Genomic DNA, 21,600 nt, shown 5'->3' on the forward strand with positions numbered 1-21,600 from the left:
GTTACAGCACTAGAGTTTGGTTTAGATGCAGGCGCAGAACACCGCTGCTTTCACCTCGCCTTACCCTTTTTTTTGCTTCGCTCGCTCTTAAACCATCAATCTTCAACTTGTTTCAAGTCTATTTCTTGTTTCCTTTTTCCACCCTCACCTTTCATCGCGGCAGGGCTAAAAAGTCTCTCACTGCGGAGGCCGACCACCAGAGGATTTTTAACTCCTTTGCCTGTCGCGCCGTTGCAGCCCTCGGCAACGGAGAGCTGCGCGTCAACTTGCCCCGGTCGGAGAGCAACGTGACCTTTCTGTCCGACTGCAACCCGCGAACCACGCACAACCCCGTCTACGACGACAACAGTGCCCCCTGCAGTCCTCATGGCCGTGCGCCAGGGGTGAGTCCTCGCGGAAAAGGGCTTTTCTCCTTTTCTCCCTCCTACTCAGCCGAGTCAGACTGCGCGTGGTCAGTGCCGGCTCGTATTCACGGAGGGCTGCAGAGTTACCATGTGCCAAGGAGACACGCGCTCATGGACCAGGCCGACTGGGAGCAGCAGATACTCAGAGGGATGAGAATCAGGAGTTCAGACGCACTTGACATGAGTGGCAGCACGGAGACCAAGTTGTCAGTGAGAGAGCAGGCCAAGCATTTTGAGCAACAGGCCCAGCAGGAACAAAAGCTCAAGCAGAACAGAGAGTCCCACTGCTCCCTCTCCTCTATCCTTCTCAGAGACAGAGACAGCAACGAAACGCTGGAGCTGACCCCGGAGACCCTGCTCTCCATCATGGATTACTCCTACAGCCCCACATCAGTCGGTAGAGACGGGCCCCCCGGCTTTGTCGTCAGTCATGGAGAGGAGTCGTGGCCCCAGCAAGCGACTCCACCCGTCCTCAGGAGGTTCAGCTCCAGCATCTCCAGCTACATGGCCGCACAGCCCTGTCAGATCACGGTGGAGATCATACCCGACCCGCCGGAAATCCCCGCGCCTCCTCCTCCACAACAGCCACAACCTCCTCAAACATCTCCTCCCTCCAGTCCACCACTTTCTCCAGCTCCAGCCTCCTCGCTTCCTAAACCACAACCTTCACCTCCGTCCCCTCCTCCTCCTCCTCCTGAACACAAACCACGTGCTCCACTTCCTCCTGACCATAAACCACGTGCTCCGCCTCCTCCGCCACCTCTTCCCCCTCCTCCCCCTCCCTCACCTTCTATCGATCAGCTGTACCCCGTCCAGTTTGTCCCCACCTCTTTACCATCCCTGTCTTCGCTTCGGCCCGTCTCGGAGCGAAAGCACCCTCGTCCGCTCGACCCCCCGCAATCCGACGTTGGGAAGAAGAAGGAGCTCAGAGGAATCCTGAAAAACCTCCAGAACCTCGCCGACATCGAGCGGTCGGTCGCCAACCTGTACAGCCAAGTGGACAAGAACTGCAAGGTGCCCACTTTTAACAAGAAGCAGGAAGCGACTGACGAGTTCGAGGATCCGCAGACGTCTGATCCGGCGCCAAAAAGGACGAACTCTTCCGTCCAAATGAATGCAAACTGTTCCGAGAGTGAAACGAGTGAAGCCAACGCGGCGGACGAGGTTCAGCCAACGAACCCCGACGGCTCAAAAAGTGCAGAACTTGACGATCACCTTTCCTCTCAATTCACGATTTTGTGACTTTCAACTTCATACTCTCATTATTTCCATTTCTACTTTTCCATGGCTGTTTCTTTTTCTTTTTCCTGTTATGTCTTCACACACGTTGTAGGATTTTATACGAGCATGTACCAGGACAAAGAAAAGTGGCTGTGAGACTGCGGCTTTGAACGCGTACCTTTGTGTGAAAATTTAATTTTAGTGCCACCTGCCAAGTAATGTGCTCAGTTCAGTCACAGCGACTGTACAATCTGCTTATAAGCTTGAATTAGAACGTTAAATTGCATACGCAGGCTGATTACAGGTTCATTTGCAATGTTTAATGATCTGAAATGCAATTAGATGCAACAATATTGGGAACTATTCCCCCAGAGTTCACAGATTAGTCAGAACACCATGTGAAAATATGTGTGATATTTCAACTCATTCTAATAACATTATAATTTTATACTCAATATTACTTACTAAGCAAATTTTTTTTATTTATTTTTTTTATTTCCTGCAGTCTGTGGGTCTGGTTGCATGCTGATTTCAAATGTGTTCCCTCCCCTTCTTCACAAGGGTAAAAGCATTAAAATGTAATACGTTGTTGCTTCGTTGCATCAAAATTTTAAATTAGGCAAAGAAATTTTATTAGGCTAATAATTCCCTTCAGGAGTGCATATTCTGTGAAACTCAGGAGAGATGTTGCTGAAACACTTTAATAAAGTTATTGCAGTAATTTAAACTCATATATGTAACATTTTTATTATTTTAAGGCGTCACAACACATCATGGACAATAAAAGCACAGACATCGATTGGATATGTAGATGAGATTATCATTATTATTATTATTGATCAGCAATAAGGAGACAGGATTTACACAAAATAATCTGCTGTTGAATGCAGAAGATCTTGTATATTAGAACTTTGTCACTGATAGGCTGCCTTACTTTAAAGGTACAACAGAATTGACCCGTTGGTTAAGTCATGTGATGTCCATGAGGTCAAAATAACCACTTGTGCTACCAAATATGCTCTCAGGGCCTCAAAGATTCAACAGAATGTGACATATACAGTAGTGCTCTGCCCAACAGAAAAGAATGGTGCCCAAACATGTGTCAGACTCTTAATTTCAGAGCAACATTTTGTAAGTATTAATCTTAATTTCATATACTGTATCACAAAATAAACACAAGGACCCTGCTGCCTCTTTTGCTAAGCGTTGTGTTTCCCCCGAGTGGAACGGTTCGATTTGGGACAGTGCAGTATGCAATTGTTGGCTATTCCATTAGGAGTAGTCCCAAAATAACCAGCTCCAACTGGTCCACTTTTGGCACCCTTCCCCTGGGGGACTTGGGGCTTGTTGTCGTCACACTGATACAAGGTCTCACAGCCTGCAGGGCAACAAACTTTATACAAACAGGTTACGTTTTTGCAGGAGTGGAGGAGCAGCTACGACATGCATTCAAGGAACTGCTTATCTTTCAGGAAATTCACGTGCACTCCACCAACAAAGAGCCTTCTCCTGCATAGTGCCACCTTTTGTTAATACGTACCAGGTCAGAATAGAATAGAATAGAATAGAATACTAATGTGTAATACTATAAAACCTTACAAACAGTATTTAAATAATAAGTATCCACAGTATGCCACTTTCTGTCATCAACTTCAAATTGATCCGTTTCGTTTTGTTTTGATATCGTTTCATGAATGTTATGAAAAGTGTCTATGATACAGAGTCAGGCCCTCATACTGAAACAAACTTTCTTTGACAGGCCATGTTTTATTTGAACATGATGAAGTTATTGGCTGTAAAAAAAAAAAAAAAATACCTTTGCTCCGGTTTCCCTCAGAGAGACTTCACACTCGCATTGAGCCGAGCTCCGGGGGACGTGTCTTTCCGACATGTCGACAAAGATCCTCACAGCACGATAAAGTAGTTGCTGCGATGTTCGACTGCACACTGGAAAAGGCTAATTAGAGAGCCAATCAATCGTTAGCCAGAGACGCTGCCTGTGGAACTGTCAACTGCTGTTACCTTCTCCTTCCCCTTCCCTCTGACCTTCTGCCTCATCCATTCATCTGTCTTTCTCTTGCTCACGTCTCCTTCTTCCCCCCCTAATTCTTTCCGATCCCTGGCCTCTCCTTGTTAATCTTTCCTCGTAGATCTCTGGAGATTCTATCAACTTTCTTCTTTTTTTTTGCACACATTGCAATGTGGCATCTGTTCCCCTTCTCTCCCTCTTTTGCGTATGTGTGCGCTCAGGTTTCTCCTCCGTCTGTCTCCCACGTACCCTCCATGTGTTTTACCCTCTGTACCTTCAGGCAAACGGTTTCGAGGATCCCTCTCTTCCAGAACAATGTAATGTTTGATTCATCGCTCATTCCCCTGATGGGCAGATCGAAGACCCGCTGATTCTGTATTCCGTGTTCACGACATGAGATAATCTCTTTTGTAAAGAGGCAAGCAGCTGACGTGCTGTGTCTTTCTCTTCCACGCAAAGTGTAGTAAGGCTTTAAAGGACGGTCTCTTGTTTATTTCATTTTTCAAATTCAATTTATTGAACTCTTTCTCTCTTTTTTTCTGGTGCAAAATAAAACACATGGGAAGTGAAATAAATTTCAATTTTACAATGTGGATTCAGAACTAAATAAAAACACAAAGCACTGGCCATATGTTGCACAGAAATAAGCTGTCATCAATGATCTTGCATCAAACAGTTTTTTATGATTTATATTTTTTATTATACTTCTTTTGATGAACATTCTGCTCATTTAACAGCTCTGAATAATATGTTTGGGTGATGACAATATTACTGCAAACAAAGGATTACAATAATGAATAAATCCAGGACAAGAAAAAGAAGGAAAAAAGAAAGAAAAGAAGATAATGTATGACAGATGGATGGATGTTCAATAAAAAAACTTCCATCTGCTCTAACACCACATTCAAAATGATGTAGAGCAACATTTTGACAATAATTACATTATACCGTCATTTAAATGATTTAATCTTTACAAAAATCAAAATGGTAACATTATAAACTGAATTAGATTAAATTTAAATGTAATTATCATCCCTCACTGGGGACATTGTTGTTTACAGGAGGTTATAGATTCCAGTACTTGTCCTTGTTGGTTGGTAGTTTGGGGTTTTGTTTACTTTCCAGACATGAGGATGATTTCAGTTTCCTCGTCTAAATCTTAATGACAAGAAAAAGACATTGTTTTTTTTCCCCTTATTTGATCATGTGAAGATTTCTGGGGCCAGTGTTTTTTTTTTTAAAAACAGTAACATTGTCACAATTATCATTTTTAAATGGAAATGTAACCAAATCTAAGACGTGCAGGAGTGAAAATAAAATGAAAAAGAAGAATTGCCTTTCTGCATAAAGCTGTCCGTCACAGGTGGGTTTCGAACCCGGGAGCTAATGGGGTGGTGACATGTGATAAACCCATAAATAACACATTATAAAACCGAAGCTGCAGGCCGCACAACATCTCACCGAGGGCTGTGATTGGCCCACGGCCTGTAGTTTGGACTCCCCTAGCGTAGTGGTTAGCACTCGTGTCTTCCTCCCACAGTCCAAAAACATGCAGATTTGGGGATTAGGGGATATGGCACATTGACCTTGAGTGTGAGAGTGAATGGGTGTTTGTCTCTATATGTACCACGCCTATTGCCCTATGTCTGCTGAGATTGCAGACCCCCCCCGCGACCCTTATGTGCAGGATAAAGCGGGAGAAGTTTTTTTTTGTTTTTGTGGGAGCAGAATAATACGATCTACGCCTCTTACATCACGTCCTGCAGCGAGAAACCTGGAAAGCGCGTTATTTACAGAGTCAGTATGCACCATACTGTTATATATAGAAGACTCTCCCTTCTTCAGCTCCTCACATCTTGGATCTTGTAATCCAACGGCTCACCTCTCACCTCTTTTTCTACAACATTACCTCGTGTACCTGATCATGGATCATATCACCCGTCCCCCGTCTCCAAAAGTCCCCTCTTGTGCAAACGTCCCGCGGCTCCCGTCCACTGGGCCATTTGTCTTGATGTTGCATGAAGCAGCAGCAGCCGGCGGCCGAAGCCAAGAAAGGTCATCCATCAGCGCTCCGCTCCCATCAGCCCCTCTGCCTGGGAGGTGTGGCCATATGCCTCTGCTGTGTCCCCTGGTCACTGCACATAATAACAGATTACAGCTCTCCAGAGGAAGCTCACACCAGTCGCTCGGCCGTATATATATCTGAGTGTGCGAGTTGTCATTATTTATGGCCTCAGACAGGTTACAGTTGTACGCTTGTGAACCCGGAGGTGCGCGCCCGCCTGCTCCTATCACTCGCCGTATCTCATTGACTTTGTCTGAGTGCGTTGCACGTGCACCGCTCGTGTCGTCTGGGGCGGGAATTGTGTTTTATTTCTCACTAAGAGGGCGGCGCTTTCACCTGTGTACTTATCAGAGTTGTATCAGATTTGATGGAGGGTGCTGTATTTGTTTCCATGGATGGTGGATTTTACTTTTGATCGCTTTGCTGTGTGTGCCACAGCATCAGCACCGGGAACCAGCTGGAGACGTGGAAGGAACACAAGGAAAAATAGATTTTAGCCTCGTAAAAATAATGCCCATGGCAATAAAATGTCATCCTGTGTAAGCGTTTGATATCTTAAGAGCATGCTCACCATCTTCATCTCGCGCTTCTCTAACCTGCTCACACTCATTTTTACTGCATTTTTAGGGCACTTGTTGATCCACTTCTGCCTCCGTCAATATGTTTTAAATGGGTTTCATTAGTGACTTCATTTTTATGAAATCTTTAATTTGGATTTACCTAAGTGACACAAACTTACTTAATCAGGCAGCAGTAGCAGCGCCTTTTTGTTCCCATGAGCTAAAAATGTTGGTTTTCTTCATGGGTTTTGGTGCAGGAGATTTAGAAAAAGCCTCAAAGTGTGCAAATGAATCCCTGGCGACTTCATTAAACCTGAACTATCCCTTTAATGTTATCCCACATCATCTTTTCATCAAATTGTCAGAATATAAACTGTCGTGGGTTAGGGATTGTCATATTAAAAGATTGACTTTTTAAAAAAAAAACGATGATATTTATGAGTTTGGTGCAGATTAAGAGACCATTTCCTTTTTACGTTGCTGTCGTCATAGTTACGGACGTGCTTGTTACACTGGAGGAATGTCACGTCTTGATCAGTGAGATTTCCAGAGATTTACTTGTGTTGTGTTGAGAGAATGGCTCACTACGACGTGATAACCAAAGCCAATGTTATTAAGAGACGCCTCCATGAATCACAATATCCTCTTCATATCTGCTCGGAGATTCCCCACAGATGTATTTGTATAAACGCTTACTCATTTCAGAACCTTCCATCTTCTCAACCCCGTGGATATTTGCATTTATTGTGTTGTCTTCCTGTTTGGATGTGATAACAAGAGAAAAACAACAACAACAATAAAAAAAGAAAAACCCGCACACACACACACACACAGTGTGACAGCAGTGCAGCCTCTTTAATATTGAAGTATTTCTGTAATGGAAATGCACAGTAAGTAAAAATGCAATTTTCCTCACCGGTCAGCAAAAATGTAGACGCTCTCTCGTCAGAATTAACATTTCATTTATCTAAGAGCTCATGAAATGCTGCTGTCACTCCACATTCATTATTTGTCTTGTTCTCTCTTCTCTGCGGTGCAGGCGGCGAGGCTACGGCAGGCAGGTAAGCGTTTCCCCCCGCCGTGATGTGCTCTTATGACATTTTGTCGCTCTCAATGCAGCTTGAGGCTGCTTTTGTCCAATTATCCTTATCTATAACCAAGTGGATGTGTGTGTGTGTGTGTGTGGGGGGGGGTGCTGAATGAGATTAATATGAGATCCTGCTGATAGGACTGAGGACACTGACATTACGGTTTGGGTTTGTGTCGAGAAGTCTGCTGTTGTATTCTCAAGTGTTCCTGTCGAATGGCAGATAAGAAAAATCAAATAAAAAATAAAATATAGCCCGCAACCAAACTAAATCACTCTCATTTTGACAAATGTGACAATTAAACTACTGTGTTTTGTCACATTCAAATACGCAGATGTGTCAAAAATACCATTTCTTACTCCTCCATTGGCTGGATTAACTATTTCCTTTCTTTCCATCGATATTAATCAATAATTTAAGTGATTCCAAAACATTCTCTATGGGGACCCACTTTGTAAAGATGGCAAACAAACTTCACCCTATTCCATATATGATGTACAGCCATGTCAGTAACACCTGCTATCGTGTTGAATTGGTCAACGAATAATAAATAAATCTGAACTAAAATGTTGGGGACCCAAAAAAAGAACTACCACGACCCATCTCTGGGTCCTGACCCATTGTTTGGGAATCACTGCTGTGTTTCCATCATGGTACGGTTCACTATGGTACAGTACAGTATGGTTTGGAACAGTAAAGCCCTGGTTCAGGCTTGCATTTTGACTGAGAACGGTACCTTTACTTGGTGGGCGGGGTGTGTGCTGACATTTTTCTGTTGTGGGTGGAGCCAGTCGTGGTAAGTCGCATTCACACCAGCTCTTCCAGTTCGAAGGGTACCGATGAGTGTTCCATACTGTACCAAACCAAACCGCTTCACTCGACGGAAACACGACGTAACATAGATGTTGACATAAGGGAAGCCGTTAAACTCTCCCCTGTGTTTGTGTGTCTCCTGATCTTTTCCTCCTCTCCATCACCTCCTTCCTTCATCTTCCTCTTCTACTAAACTTGGGCAGCAACAGCAACTGCTGAGGCCATCTCTTCTGAGACCTGAGGTAGAGACACTCCTGCTTTTCCTTATTCACCGACCGTGTACCTCCCCTGCATGCTGCTGCTCTTCTTTTCCTGTCTTACTCTGAACAAAAACTTTAAACTTTAAACTTTAATTTTTTTTTCCCCTCTCTGAAATGCAGGAACTCTCCATGGAGTCAGGTATCGACCCGGGCCAGGACTACTACGCGCAGGACTACTATAATTATGACCAAGGGTGAGCAATGCATGGAATTCAGCCTGTTATCCACACTGCAGCCAAGAAAACAAAAATGAACAGAATCAGCATTGTGTTCTCTTGAAGAAGACCTGAACCAAGTGATTGAGAGCATGAACTTAAAATCAAATGAAAAGCAGGCTTGTCAGTGTATTTTTAGTTGCGCATTGACGTCTGTGGCTCGGCATCTCCTGCTCAGGGCTGCTGGGAGTTGCGGGCGTGTGGAGGAAGTTCATAATAAAAGGATAAAAGAGTTACTTCTGCTGCCCCTTCAGCTTCACACGCACCAACCAAGTGTTCGCCCTTCTCTTCTTCTTCCATTTAAACCCCATCAACTATACTTGCCGGTGGTTTTCCTGTGGTTTAACGGATAAGGGGATGTTTTTGGACCTTCCTCTTATGTTGCCCATATGGTCTAAACAGGAAAAAACATGGAACTCAAAGCTGTAACAGCTTGTTATTCATTAAAAGCTCCCGCTCTGCAGCAGGTGACATGTTAGTGTACGTACCTATATTTATGTAAAATCTCTTTTAGTGCCTCTTTTTTTTTTTCCTCCTCCATTAATTCCTTTGGAAGTTGGCAAGTGATTTTCAGAAAGTGCAGCGGCGGCGCGGCGACGATTTGAAGTGATGAATGGGATCTGCCAGGTAGAACAGATGGAGGCTTTTGGGGTTAAAAAGGGAAAAGAAATTTCAAACATAAAAGGTGTGAATGGATATGACAGGCCGTGTGATTACTGGCTTAAACTGTTGTATGCCAGTTCAGGGCATATTGACTGTCACTGTACAGGAGCAGTCGCTGGCTCTACAGCTTTAACCCTTTAACATCTAACCCTCAAAATGTCCGTCTGGACTTTTTTGCTTAATTTAACCATAAAAGGACCAAAACATGTTCTGTAACTAAGTGCTTTTGTCCATTTTTCCAGAAGAACTTTCAATATCTGGCATTTATTTACGATTTACTGCATGTTAAAATATGTTAATGATTTAAAAAACAAGAACATTTATTTAGAAAAACACTGCAAGGAAGAGCATTAGGGGCCAAAAATTGAAAGAAAGAATAAATAAATGAAACAGCATGAATTCTGAGAAAATGCTGTTTTATTTTATTTTTTTTTACATGTGACCCTAATACTCCTCCTTAGTAAATGAACAAACAGACTTTGCGTGTTAAATTTGAAATTAGTCAGTATGAAACAGTAATAATTACAGTAATGTTTTGTGTGCAAAAAAAAACGGAAACTACATTATGTACAGGTCTTCTTCCCACTCTCTCCTCTCTGGCGACAAAGGTGCAGATTCTCCGGCTTCCTGAAACAGCACGAGTGAAATTACCGTAATTACCACACATTGTCTTCGATGTGCACCTTCTCAGCTTTCAGAAACATTTGGGATTTTTCCGCTAGCACAAACCGGCGCGTAACTACGGTAATGCAAAGTGCGCTCATGACAACATCAGCGTTACACTCTGTGTTAAAGGCTCAATTTAGCTCTAGACAATCACTGGGTGATGTGTGTATCTGTGAAGGTGGATTCATGTCAGGGTTCATGTGGCTCTGGACAGGAAACACAGAGGCCATAAAGCAAGACCTTTGCCTAAATAACATATAAAAGGCTAATGCTAAAGCTATACAAAAACCAAGTTGTTGTTTTTTTAAATAATTATACACTTTTACAAAGATAAGTGTTTTCAACGTCTGCCACTAAATCCTCCAAAATTGCACAGACAGGAACTTTAAAAGATAATTGTTGCCTCTCGATGTTTTAGAGTTTTAGGTAATTAACATAACATTTAATCTCATGACTTCAATCATGCTTTCAATTTATTTTTATTTTGGAAATAGGTGAAGGTATCCCACTGTAATTCCAAAAACTCAATCATAAATATAATCTATTTATCTGCCTTTTTCTCAGGTATGACATTCCTCAGTTTGGCAGTCGGAGGAGGCTGATTACTCCCATGTATGATGAATATGGAGAGGTGATCGTGGAGGATGATGGGTATTACTACAGTCCACATGGCCCTGAGGTATCACCTTTCCTCATTGTGACAATGTCAATAATGGACTAACTGGATTGTGTATTTTTTCAGTGTGTCGATGAAAAAGTATGAGTGATTTTAACATTGTGGCTTGTATCATCACCAAAAGGTTTTCCAAATTTAACATGACTTGTCTTATTAAGGGCCAAGGCAGAGGCAGGGGCCGCGGCGGCGCGCGGGGTCGAGGAACTGCCAAGAGGGTTGCATTTAGAGACGGGCCGCCTGAGGATGAGATTGAACCAGCTGAGCCAGCAGAGACGGCTGAGCCTTCCAAGGCTGCCAAGAAACTGAAGTCTGTCATGAAACTCAGCAAGCTCCTGGCAGCCAGCAAGAGAACAGACAAACCATCTGATGCTGGCCCATCTCCATGGAAGAAGGCCAAAATGTTCAAGATGTTTGGTGCTGGGAAGAAGGACAAAGATTATGCCAAACTCATGTCAGCACGCCGCATCGACAGCCAGGAGAGTCTGACTGACGGACCGGCACTTACGGGACCCATCGACGGCAAGTCTGAGTCCCGCAGCCGCCTCGGAAAAGTTATGAAGAAAATCAACTTGGGCAACAAGTTGCAGATGAGGAGGAAGTCCCAGGGCAGCGTGAGTCGCAGCTCGGTTACCGGCAGCGAGAGAGACGAGGAGGCCTCGCAGGCGGCCAGTGAGGATGAAAGGAAATCTAAAGTGTCTATTAGTGTGACAGAAAGTGAGCCAGAAGCAGAGGCGAGCGGGAGCGGCAAGGAGAAAGGCTCCGACGAGGAATCCTCAGAGAAGAGCAGTGTTGACAGAGAATATCTCAAAGTGGATCTTGACCGGGATGATGCCAATGAAAGCACTGTGGACTCGGAGGAAGAGCCTGATGAAGAACCGGGGGATTCGGATGAGGAGAGCAAGTCCAAATCGGAAGGAGACGAAACCGAGAAGGAATCTGGGTCCGACGGGGAATCTGACTCAGAGAAAGAGTCTGAGTCAGAAAAGTCGTCGGCTACAGAGAAAAAGTCTGAAACAGAGAAAGAGTCTGACTCAGAGAAAGAGTCTGAGTCTGAAAGAGAATCAGAATCAGGGACAGGCACAGCTACAGAGAAGGAAACAAGTTCAGAAAGAGGCACAGGAACAGAGCGAGACTCTGATGAAGAGTCTGAAGAGGAACAGGCTTCAGGGAGTGCTGGGGAAAGTGGGTCATCTGCCCGCTCTTCCATGAGATCCTCAGCTACTGAGGCCAGCAAGGAGAGTGGCAGTGGCAGCGGCAGTGGTAGTGGCAGTGGCAGTGGCAGCGGCAGCGGTAGTGGTAGCGGCAGTGGTAGCAGAAAAAGTGAAAGTCCAAGTGAGAGTGGCAGCGGTAGCGGCGCTGCGTCAGGATCAGGTTCAAGCATTAGGTCGTCACAGAGAACCAGGTCATCGGAGAAGTCCAGCGAAGAGCTCAGCGAGGCAGAGTCAGGGACGGGGACAGCCAGCGAGGCAGAGGCCGAGTCAGGGTCAGGGTCAGGGTCAGGGACTGCCAGTGAGGCAGAGTCTGCGAGTGAAGGCCTCTCATCTCGTGGGTCCAGTCAGAGGAAAACATCTGAGTCTGGTGGAGGCTCGTCCTCCGGCAGTCAGATGACGGATCAGAGTTCCCTGGGTAGTCAGGGGAGTTCAGCTGGCTCCAAGTCGACCAGTGGAAGCCGGCGTTCCAGAAAGTCCATCCTGAGCCGCGGATCCGAAAGCACGATCACAGAGGAGAGTGAAGAAGAGGAGGAGGAGGAGGAGGAAGAATCTGAGGCAGCTGAAGAGAGCAAAGAGTCGTCCAGTGAAGCCAGCGATGACGCATCGTCCAGGAGGTCCAGTGTGGCATCTGGAGACCCAGGGCCTTCTGCCCCCTACGCCGGCCCCCCATATGGCACCGAAGTCAGGAGCATCACCTCTGACGAGACGTACGGAGGACTGTCCCCGATCACTGAGGTAGACGAGGACGCCATCTCCTCTGACAGATCTTCAGGATCTGGAAAAACTGGGACATCAGATGCCGATTCAGAGTCTGAAGGAAATTTGACTGCCTTCTAGAGAGAGAGAGAGAGAGAGAGAGAGATTGTACACAGTGAAGTAAGAGAGAAAAGAATCAATTACCTTTGCATGAGAGTGAAGAAATGTTTCCTCGGCTGAGTGTTTCACACGTCCTTTTTTCCCCCCTTTAGCGAGGAAAAGCATTGATGGTTTCCTTCTGCAGCGTGTGCGGGTTTTGCTCTGTCTTACATCGTTGCCTCGCTCTCCTCTTTGATGTTTCCTGAGTGTGTCCTCGCACCTTTACTTTTTGATTCACACTCTGCTCTTCCAGTCTGCCGTGATGTAACAGTGTGATCTGTTTTGTTCTGAATCTTTTCCCTCTGATTCGGAAATAACACATTTTCAGCAATATGTGCATGAACACCGCTTCCTATAGAAAACTAAGGTTACCCAGAATCATTTTTTTAGCCAAACATCAATTAGTCAAGTAGTAGGGGTCGACTGATTAATCATTTTTGCCAATTATTTGCATCTGATTGGACATTTTACATTGGCAAACCCTGGCGCCCCACAGCCACAGTTGCAACGGATAAATCTACACATTTAAAACCCACTTTTACTTAAAAGTGTGTGGACATGACTTAAAAATCAAAATGACTGTTTAAAGAAACCCATGAAATGAAATGGCACCCAAACTCAAAGAGTACTTGTCTGTGAAGTCAGTTTCAAACACCGACTCCAGCAGTGGTCGGCTATATTTAAGCTAACTTCACAGCGGCCTTTTCATTTCATGCTCCAAACTATTGTTATTTGATTAAAAAATCACATTTAATCAACCTCCTGTAAAGTTGTCAGTCAGGGGTGTCAAACTCATTTTTGTTCACATACAGCACAATTTGATCTCAAGTAGGCCGGACCAGTAAAAATAGTAAAATAATAGCATAATAACCTATGAACAACAAGAACTCCTTTGTTTTTTTCTCATTTGTTTTAATTTAATGAAGGATATTTTTACAAAACATGACATTTCTTGAGAAATATAAGTGCAATTTCAACAATATCGTGCCTAAATGTACTATTTGCACAGCACACTGGATCTATAAAGGCACAAACATTTAGTCACAGGTATCTGGAAGTGAAAAATATTGCATTTGACATTACGTTTAGATTGTAATTGTAGTGTGAAATTTGTGTGGGCCGGAATGGACCCTCTGGCGGGCCCCCAGGCCGTATGTTTGACACCCCTGTTCTAAGTAAAATCTAAGAAGCAAACTTTGCCGCGAGTTTTCCGATGGAAGCTGTGATCTCACTGCACCTGGTGTGCGACCTCGCTGTTTGTGCTTTCTGGAAAACCAAAAATGTATTCACTAGAATCCGTTCTTTCCTCCTCAGGCCGGTAGAAAGAAGCGGATTAAGCTCGTGGTAGATCGAGAGAACGAGACCACCTCTACAGGAGAGGAGAGCAGCACAGAGACACACTGGAACCGAGCCCCGAACAGCAATATCAACGGGAACGTCTACCTCGCACAAAACGGCACCATCGTCCGGACCAGGCGGCTAACGCACCCGAACAACCTGAAGGTGGGCTCTCCGTGTCGCCTCGGTAAGCAGTTTAAAAAACTAGACAAGTTAGGCGTGACACATGAAGAGCCTCCCCCGGTTATTAGCATCGAGGGCTCGGGGAACAACGCTGAAAACGGAACAGGTACATCTGCTCCCGCCGACGTGGACGTCAACCTCAACACGCGCTCCTCCTGCGGCTCGCTGACGTCCGCTGTCAAAGAGCTGAAGAGCTTTGGGTCCAAATCCAGCATCGCCAAGGCGATGATCGACAGGAACAGCGTTGGCTTGTGTGTCGCCGGGGAGCAAGAGACTTCGGTTGATAACTTCAAGAACAGCAGGGAGACGCTGGAGAGCCACAGTGACCACACACTGTCGGACGAGGAGGAGTTATGGATGGGACCCTGGAACAATCTGCACATACCAATGACCAAACTCTGACTGACCATGCAGGAAATTTACTGTATGTCCCTTTTTTGTTTTTCGTTATATTCTCACCTTTATCATGTTGTTTTTGACCATAAAAGAAGAAGAAGAAGAAAAAACATTGTGTGCCTCAACTGTATCAGCTCCAATCGCTGTCCACGACTGGTGATTACACAAACTGTCAGATTTTATTTAACTACAATATGTTAGAGATGTTGTTTGTTACCGAGCATAAATCATCGACAGGGCTTTAGCAGAGGGAGAGTCGGAGCTGCAAGGAAAGGAGTGCCTCAAAGAGAAATGACATTTTTTTTTAGTGTTTTTTTTGCTGCCTTTTCTCAAATGTCTTCTTCCTTTTTTTTATTATTATTATTTAATCTTGAAGCATCTGATTGTCCTTCATTTCACGACGTCGTTTAAAGTATTTACAGCAAAAATCTCGGTGATTCAGAACTTGTCATTGTATAGTCTATTAAAAAAAAAAACCAACATATTTTGCTAAAGAAAAAAAAGAGGCATTTTAATTGCATATAAGATTGTCACTGAATATTTTCCGTTGTGATCACCTGACAATGTTTTTGGAAAAAAATTTCTGGAGGAATATATATATATATATATATATGAAATTATTTTTGTCTATTTTGTATCTAACAGAGATGGAGAATCTAACATATTAAATCAAAACATAATACCCACATGACTGTCGTCACAGTATTTCAACAACAGTGAGGAAGCTGAATCGCACCGTTAATGAGGGTTTTTATTGTCTGACACGTCGGGATACAACTGTATCGCACTGGACAATAAAGCTGTGAAGTAATTTAATTTTTATTGTGAAGTATAATTGCAGACTTCAACGGTTCCCTGTGACTTCCCTCTAACCTCAACACCAAGGTCCTTTAGCGAGCGCCGCTAACGCTAATTGCGTCTCGAAGCGCGTTCGTCGTGTTCACAACAAAAAGAGGAGAGAAGAAAATGTGAAGAATGTCTGCGTTCACAGAGAGTGTAGAGTCCTTGAACTTCATAACGGAGATGACAGTAGAATGTGGAGGTAAAACTGTGGCGGCCGAACCCAACAGTAAGCTCATAAAAGATGCAGTTTGCGTGGAGAGCCCTGTCCGTCTGTCAGAGTGAGGGCTTCTCCGAGCACTGGGGCTTTCTCTTTAAACAGAGGAGCAGTGACAGGTCACCAAACACGGGGGGACGCGCGTCGCCACGGTGTCTCTGAAGAGCAGCGGGAAGTCTCCTGTCAAGTCTTCTTCTCTGAGTGCACTTTCCCATCTGTCAACACAAAGCACAATAAAAGTTGTTGTTTTTTTTTTTTTTTTTTAAAGAAAAACTGGGAAACAAAATAGTGAACCATCTTGTGGTTAACTTGTGTAACTGCAAGGGACCAGGAAAGCATTTCAAATGACAGTTGAAGTGGTGGTGATTGACAGTTGGGTTTGTATTTTATACAATTCTTTTCTGGTTCGAAGGTCAACTCACTAGAACTGTGTTCATTTTGACAACAAATACTTGGAGGATGTCCATGATGAGTTGAGGTGATAAGATGATGAAAAGCTGTGAAATTATTTAAAACGTATCGCAAGTTTTGACCTTGTTTTCCAAATTGTGCTTAAATAAAATACATATTCATGCTTGTTTCCATAGAATAGTATAGTAGTCGAATAGTAGGAGTTGTAGTTCACCAAGAAAAGCACTCTTCTTACTACTTTTTGTAGTAAGAAGAGTGCTTTTCTTGGTGAACTACAACTATCAATCAGTCTTTTATTTGATATTTCTATTTGTGTTTCCATCCAGGTGTCTTTAGGCCCACCAGTTGTCTTCATTTGCTTCTTGGTCAGTCAGAGATGGACACATGAAAGATCAGATCCAGAACCAGACATTTCCAAAGGAAAAAAAAAGGTGTCCCGCAGTCAGTCAAACTCAACGAATGCCGACCAAGTTCACAGAATTCTTTGTAGGTTCTATGGTTCACCGAGGAGCAGCAGCTGAATGCCAAAGTGAAGAAGCTTGAAGTGCTCGGAGGAAAACAGGTTGAGGGTCAACCTTGTTCACACGTAAAGCAGCCTGGTGTCAAAGAAAGTATCAAGGAAATATCCGTGCACTGTGCTGACAGAAAACAGGGAAATAATACATGACAGGAAGATCTGCTGTTGTTTCCTTGTGTTTTGACCTTGCTCCAGGCTTCCTTCAAACCTGACCAATTTTTACAACCTTCCAGCATAAATTCAGTTTTTCATCCTCTTTCCTCCAGATGACGTGCTGTCCTCCAAACTCCAAATCTGAACAAATAAAACACTTTCAGTGAACTTTAAGTGGTTTATTCAACGTTGTGGTGTTGACCGCCGTAGGAGACGAATGGGTAAGATTATTTTTGACTTTCTACCATAGGTTCCAGAGCCTTCTGTGGAGAAGCTCGTCAATCATGGAACTCACTGCCACAACCCAGCTGCTACGCTGACTCTCCTGCCTCTGTATGAGAGCTTTCACTCTCTTAACTGTCATCTGTCACAAACTTCCACTCCATTCTCAAAACTCTCATAACTCTGTCATCTGTCATATCGCACTTCTATCTGTAGAGCTCCGATAGCCGCTGTCATGCAACCATGGCAACGCCACTTTGGCGGGGAAAGGCAACTCGTCTCTTCATCGGCTGTTTTCATTAAAAGTGAACATGGTGGACAGGTGATGTGAGCCAGGATGCAAGGACAGTCCGGGACAGTCCGGGACAGGCTAACAGGAGACCGTTTGACCCGATCACCAAAGATGCCGAGAAGCAGCAGACGTGGATAGGATGGGAACCCACGAGTGACCTCTGCTTATCAGGTACGTGAATCACAACTCTTAGGTTAGCAGCTTACTGGTCGGCAATTAAGGGGACACTTAAAGGAAATAACAACTGACAACGATCATTTTCTAGTTTTTTCAGGATTTTGAGACACAGTACGACATTAATAAAACCTTAATTTTACTTGACTTGGTCGCGTTAAGCAGTAAGTTCCCCTCAAATTTCCACTTACGACATTAATAAAACCTTAATTTTACTTGACATGGTAACATTGGTAGCATTAAGCAGTAAGTTCCCCTCAAATTTCCACTTAAGACATTAATAAAACCTTAATTTTATTTGACATGGTAGCATTAAGCAGTAATTTCCCCTCAAGTTTCCACTTAACTGCCAACCAGAAAGCTTTTCAACTTCACCATCGTTACTAAGGGTGGGTCAAAAATATAGATCTGTTGATATTTCGTTGTTCTTCCTAGTGCAATAAGATAACCAATACGCCAGGGCAAATGTCGGTGTTTTACTTAACAAATTAAGGCGCTCTTAAGTAAACAGTTCCAGCCAATTTCACTCGCCGGGCGTCATTACTTCATGTCTCCTCAGGGTGGCACCACCCAAATTAATGAGGGGAAGAAGAAGAAGGGAGTTCACAGTGTGATAATGGTGGAGAAATCTACGTTAAGAGATGCTCCATCCACCTTTCACATGGTATCATGAGGTACCCTCGTCTGCCTTTCCCTTGTCTTCTTTACACCAAGTGCCCTTGTCTGTGGTCTTCTTCTTTTCCTTCTACATGGCAGCTCCATCTTCTCTCAATGAAAACCTCAGCACCTGTTACAGACTCCTGCGCTAATTCACTTAAATATCTTTTTTATTTTGACATGCTTTTATTCCGATGTGTGAGCATTCTGTGGAGTAGAGCGAGAGAAAGTTCAGCAGAAAGCTGAAGTCTGGGTTTAATGTCGTCCAGTATGTTGATGCCATGCTCATGAAAACCTCCCAGAGCTGTTTAAGAGTGGGATATATTCAGTCTGCCAGGTTTTGTGAAATACTGCCCGATCTCCGCGGAGTTAGAGTGAAGTCTTACAGCTTGAAACCAACACTGCTGCCATTAATTTTTCCTGCCAACGTGGCACCGTGAGCAGTCAGGTGACTGCCGGAGCTCTATTGGTCTTCCATTGTCTTTTGTGGTTGTTGCAGTTTTTGGCGACTTAGTCTGAGTTTTAAGTTCATCCAACAGATGGAAAACATTCCCGTATGCGTCCACTCCTCTGAATAAAACATAGAACCGTAATAATAATAATAACGATAATCGATTATAGCTCAAAGTGCTTCACAGTAAAAGGGAAATCAAATTTAAAAAGGAAAGACATGCAAACACAACAATAAAACAAAACAATAAAATAGGAAAGAGGTTAAAAACCTGGTTTTAACTTTAAAATAAACTACAGATGCAAATAATATAGATTAAAGTTTTATTTGTCTTTTACAGTTATGCATGAAACACTACATGTTTTGCGTATATCTTGACCTTTCTGCTGCAGACGGACAAAAAGGTCGCTCACTCGGCATTGCCCAAACCTAAGCTCAATAGTATTCAGTGAGAGAGAGAGCGAGAGAGCGAGAGAGCGAGAAATAATTAGAAGTAGATATGAAATGCATCTGTGCCCTCAAGGACACACTTCACCAATCTCGTTTTGGAATACTTTCCTGATGAATTGGATTATAGCTGACCGAAAAAATAATGGAAAGGTTCCAAACGAGCATATCCATCTGTTGCAGTCTCAAACCTTTTTTTTTCTTTTTTTACTTTTCACTTTCATCATTTCACTTAGATTAAATTATAGCATTTAGAATGGATATATACATCCCCGTGGTAACAAAAGACACGAGAGAGAGAGAGAGAGAACTCGCAAAGCCCTGCGACTCTTCAAATGGGATTTACTCGGCTATGGCAGTTTCACATTATTTTATACAACACTGTCTGCGGAGAAATGTGGGCGCACTGTACAGAACATTTCTGAACATACCTGAGGTTTCATTACTGTTTTCCCATCAGCGTAATCCATCATAACGGAAAGATCGTGAAGGCAAAGCAACGCGGTAATCTGCAAAAAATACTTACAACAAAATCTAGAAGAGGTCATTAAAACTAGAACGGGTCACTGAGGCTGAGTTTGTAATTCAGTTCTGGAGAAAATACTAATTTGCCAGATTGCCTCACAGTGTTTGAAAGACATTTTTATTTGAAATGTGGGAGGATGACACTAATTAGACCTTCTAGCACGCGTCTATTTTCCACGTGAAGATACTCATATAAACTCATACAAAAGCGCTTTTCATGCGTCCACACCGGTGACACCTGAAGCAGGTCACATCTTTGCATGGACTCAAAGTTAAAAACATTAAATGAATGTGAGTCACAGGTCACTGTGATCTCAGGAATCATGCATAAGGCATGAGGGAGGAAATCCTTTCCAATTTGGCACAGCTGTTGAGTTGGACTTGAAGGTGACCTGATTCTGCTTTTGGTGTTCACTGGTCAAGGTTGCCTTGACCTCGAAGACCTTTCTGCTTAGTAACTCTATTATCTTAGCATACATATTTGAGTCTAAGCGAGAGAAAGTTCAAATCTGGGGGTCACAGTGGCCCTACACAATTTCAAATGATGTATATTGAGTCTGTCGAAATAGAGACTTTTTGAAAAAGACAACAGTGCTAACAGCAGCTTTAATGAGCCAATGTTCATCCATTTTATGGAACAATTACAGTAACTTTTTATAGGTAGTTTGGTGTACAACCTTATATGTGTCAAGCCAAGAGCATTTGAATTAAAACCCTTTAACGGCGAGCATATCGCAGGCGACACTTTGGCGTTACCGTAATTACGCGACAGTTTGTGCTATCAGAAAATTGCACTTCAAAGTTGCAAAGTTGCACTTCAAAGCCAATGTGTGGTTATTACGGTAATTTCACTCGTAAATTGTAAATAACTGCCAGATATTGGAAGTTATTCTGTAAAAATGGACAAAGACACTTAGTTAGAGGACATTTTCTTTGAGACTTAGGTGTTGAAGGGTTAAGTGATGATTATCTAATGTTTGAACGCTAACATGGGACAAGGAACACGAGTCTCACAAAGGTACGAGCTTCACAACTTTTTTTCAAAGTTTTCACTGGGTAAAGAAAGATGTAACATGAATACAGATCCAGGTTCATCTCAGTACAGTCACTAGATGAATAGCGGAAGCTGCAGTAGAGCATTAGCTTTGTGTGTGAATTGTCACTGATATTCTTCACCCTCAGGGTTTAAATATATGTACACAACAGTTGTTCTTTTTATTTAGTTATTATTATATCAGTTATTCTATTCAGTTATATAGACCTGTGTGTATATATACATATATAAGTAGCATAGAACAGAAATGCTTTCATACAGTTTCAAGGTTTTATGTAAAGCTATTATTCATACACTCGGGGAGAGTCTGCAAAGTAAAGGTTGCTGTCTGTGTGTTGGTTGTGCACCAAACAAAGATACTGTGGCCAGGCTCTGGTCCTGCACTGGCTTTTGACAGCTTGTTTATTCTAATTGGCCTTTGGAGGCCCTCAGTTTACTCGCTGCAACAAGCTCATACTAATATGCTGGTTTGCTGTGATGTAGCATCGCCGCAGACGATACAGATTCACGGACCTCCCACCATGTTACCCTTCAGTTGAGTTCAGAGAAGTGGGAGCATCTAAACAGAACTGCGTCCGCGCTAATCACCTTCATGTTGATGTGGTGAACCTGGAGGGTCAGAGGCATCACCGGGCTCCTATTGGACGATACACGCTGTCAATCACATTGGCGTCCACTCACATGTGCCGCATTTATTGTCTGTTTTCCCCAAAATTGGAACATAATTTACAAAATGTTTACATTTACATTTAAGCATTTAGCAAAAGTCACTTACAAAAGAGGAATAAGCTACAGAGAAGAAGAACTCACACGGGATAGAAGCCGTGGACTGGTGAGTCAAGTTGCAGGGTAAGTGCTAGGACAGAAGATGCTCTTGGAAGAGCTGGGTTCTCAAGAGCTTCTTGAAGAACCTGGTAGCGTTTGGTAGGTCATTGCGCCAGCGTGGAACGACACATGAAAAGAGTCAGGATTGTCTTGTGCGGGCGCTCTGTAGGCT

At 43.4% G+C, this 21,600-nt stretch overlaps 1 protein-coding gene across 5 annotated transcripts in view; it reads left to right on the top strand.

Moving 5' to 3' along the window:
* The window catches only part of LOC122781617 (protocadherin-15-like), a 266,246-nt gene extending 250,787 nt beyond the window's left edge, over positions 1–15,459 (top strand). For 3 of the 5 annotated variants that reach the window (XM_044045413.1, XM_044045415.1, XM_044045414.1), the window contains one exon: positions 164–2,356. In XM_044045413.1, the coding sequence (XP_043901348.1) occupies positions 164–1,646 (1,483 nt within the window). In that variant the 3' untranslated portion in view covers positions 1,647–2,356. Of the gene's footprint in view, positions 1–163; positions 2,357–7,318; positions 7,341–8,383; positions 8,423–8,560; positions 8,635–10,548; positions 10,664–10,818; positions 13,542–14,040 lie in introns of those variants that run through there. The other 2 variants (XM_044045417.1, XM_044045416.1) reach the window with 2 other exon arrangements.
* The last annotated feature ends 6,141 nt before the right edge of the window (positions 15,460–21,600 follow it).

This window comes from Solea senegalensis, linkage group LG15 (assembly GCF_019176455.1).
Source record: "Solea senegalensis isolate Sse05_10M linkage group LG15, IFAPA_SoseM_1, whole genome shotgun sequence".
Classification (NCBI taxonomy): Eukaryota; Metazoa; Chordata; class Actinopteri; order Pleuronectiformes; family Soleidae; genus Solea; species Solea senegalensis.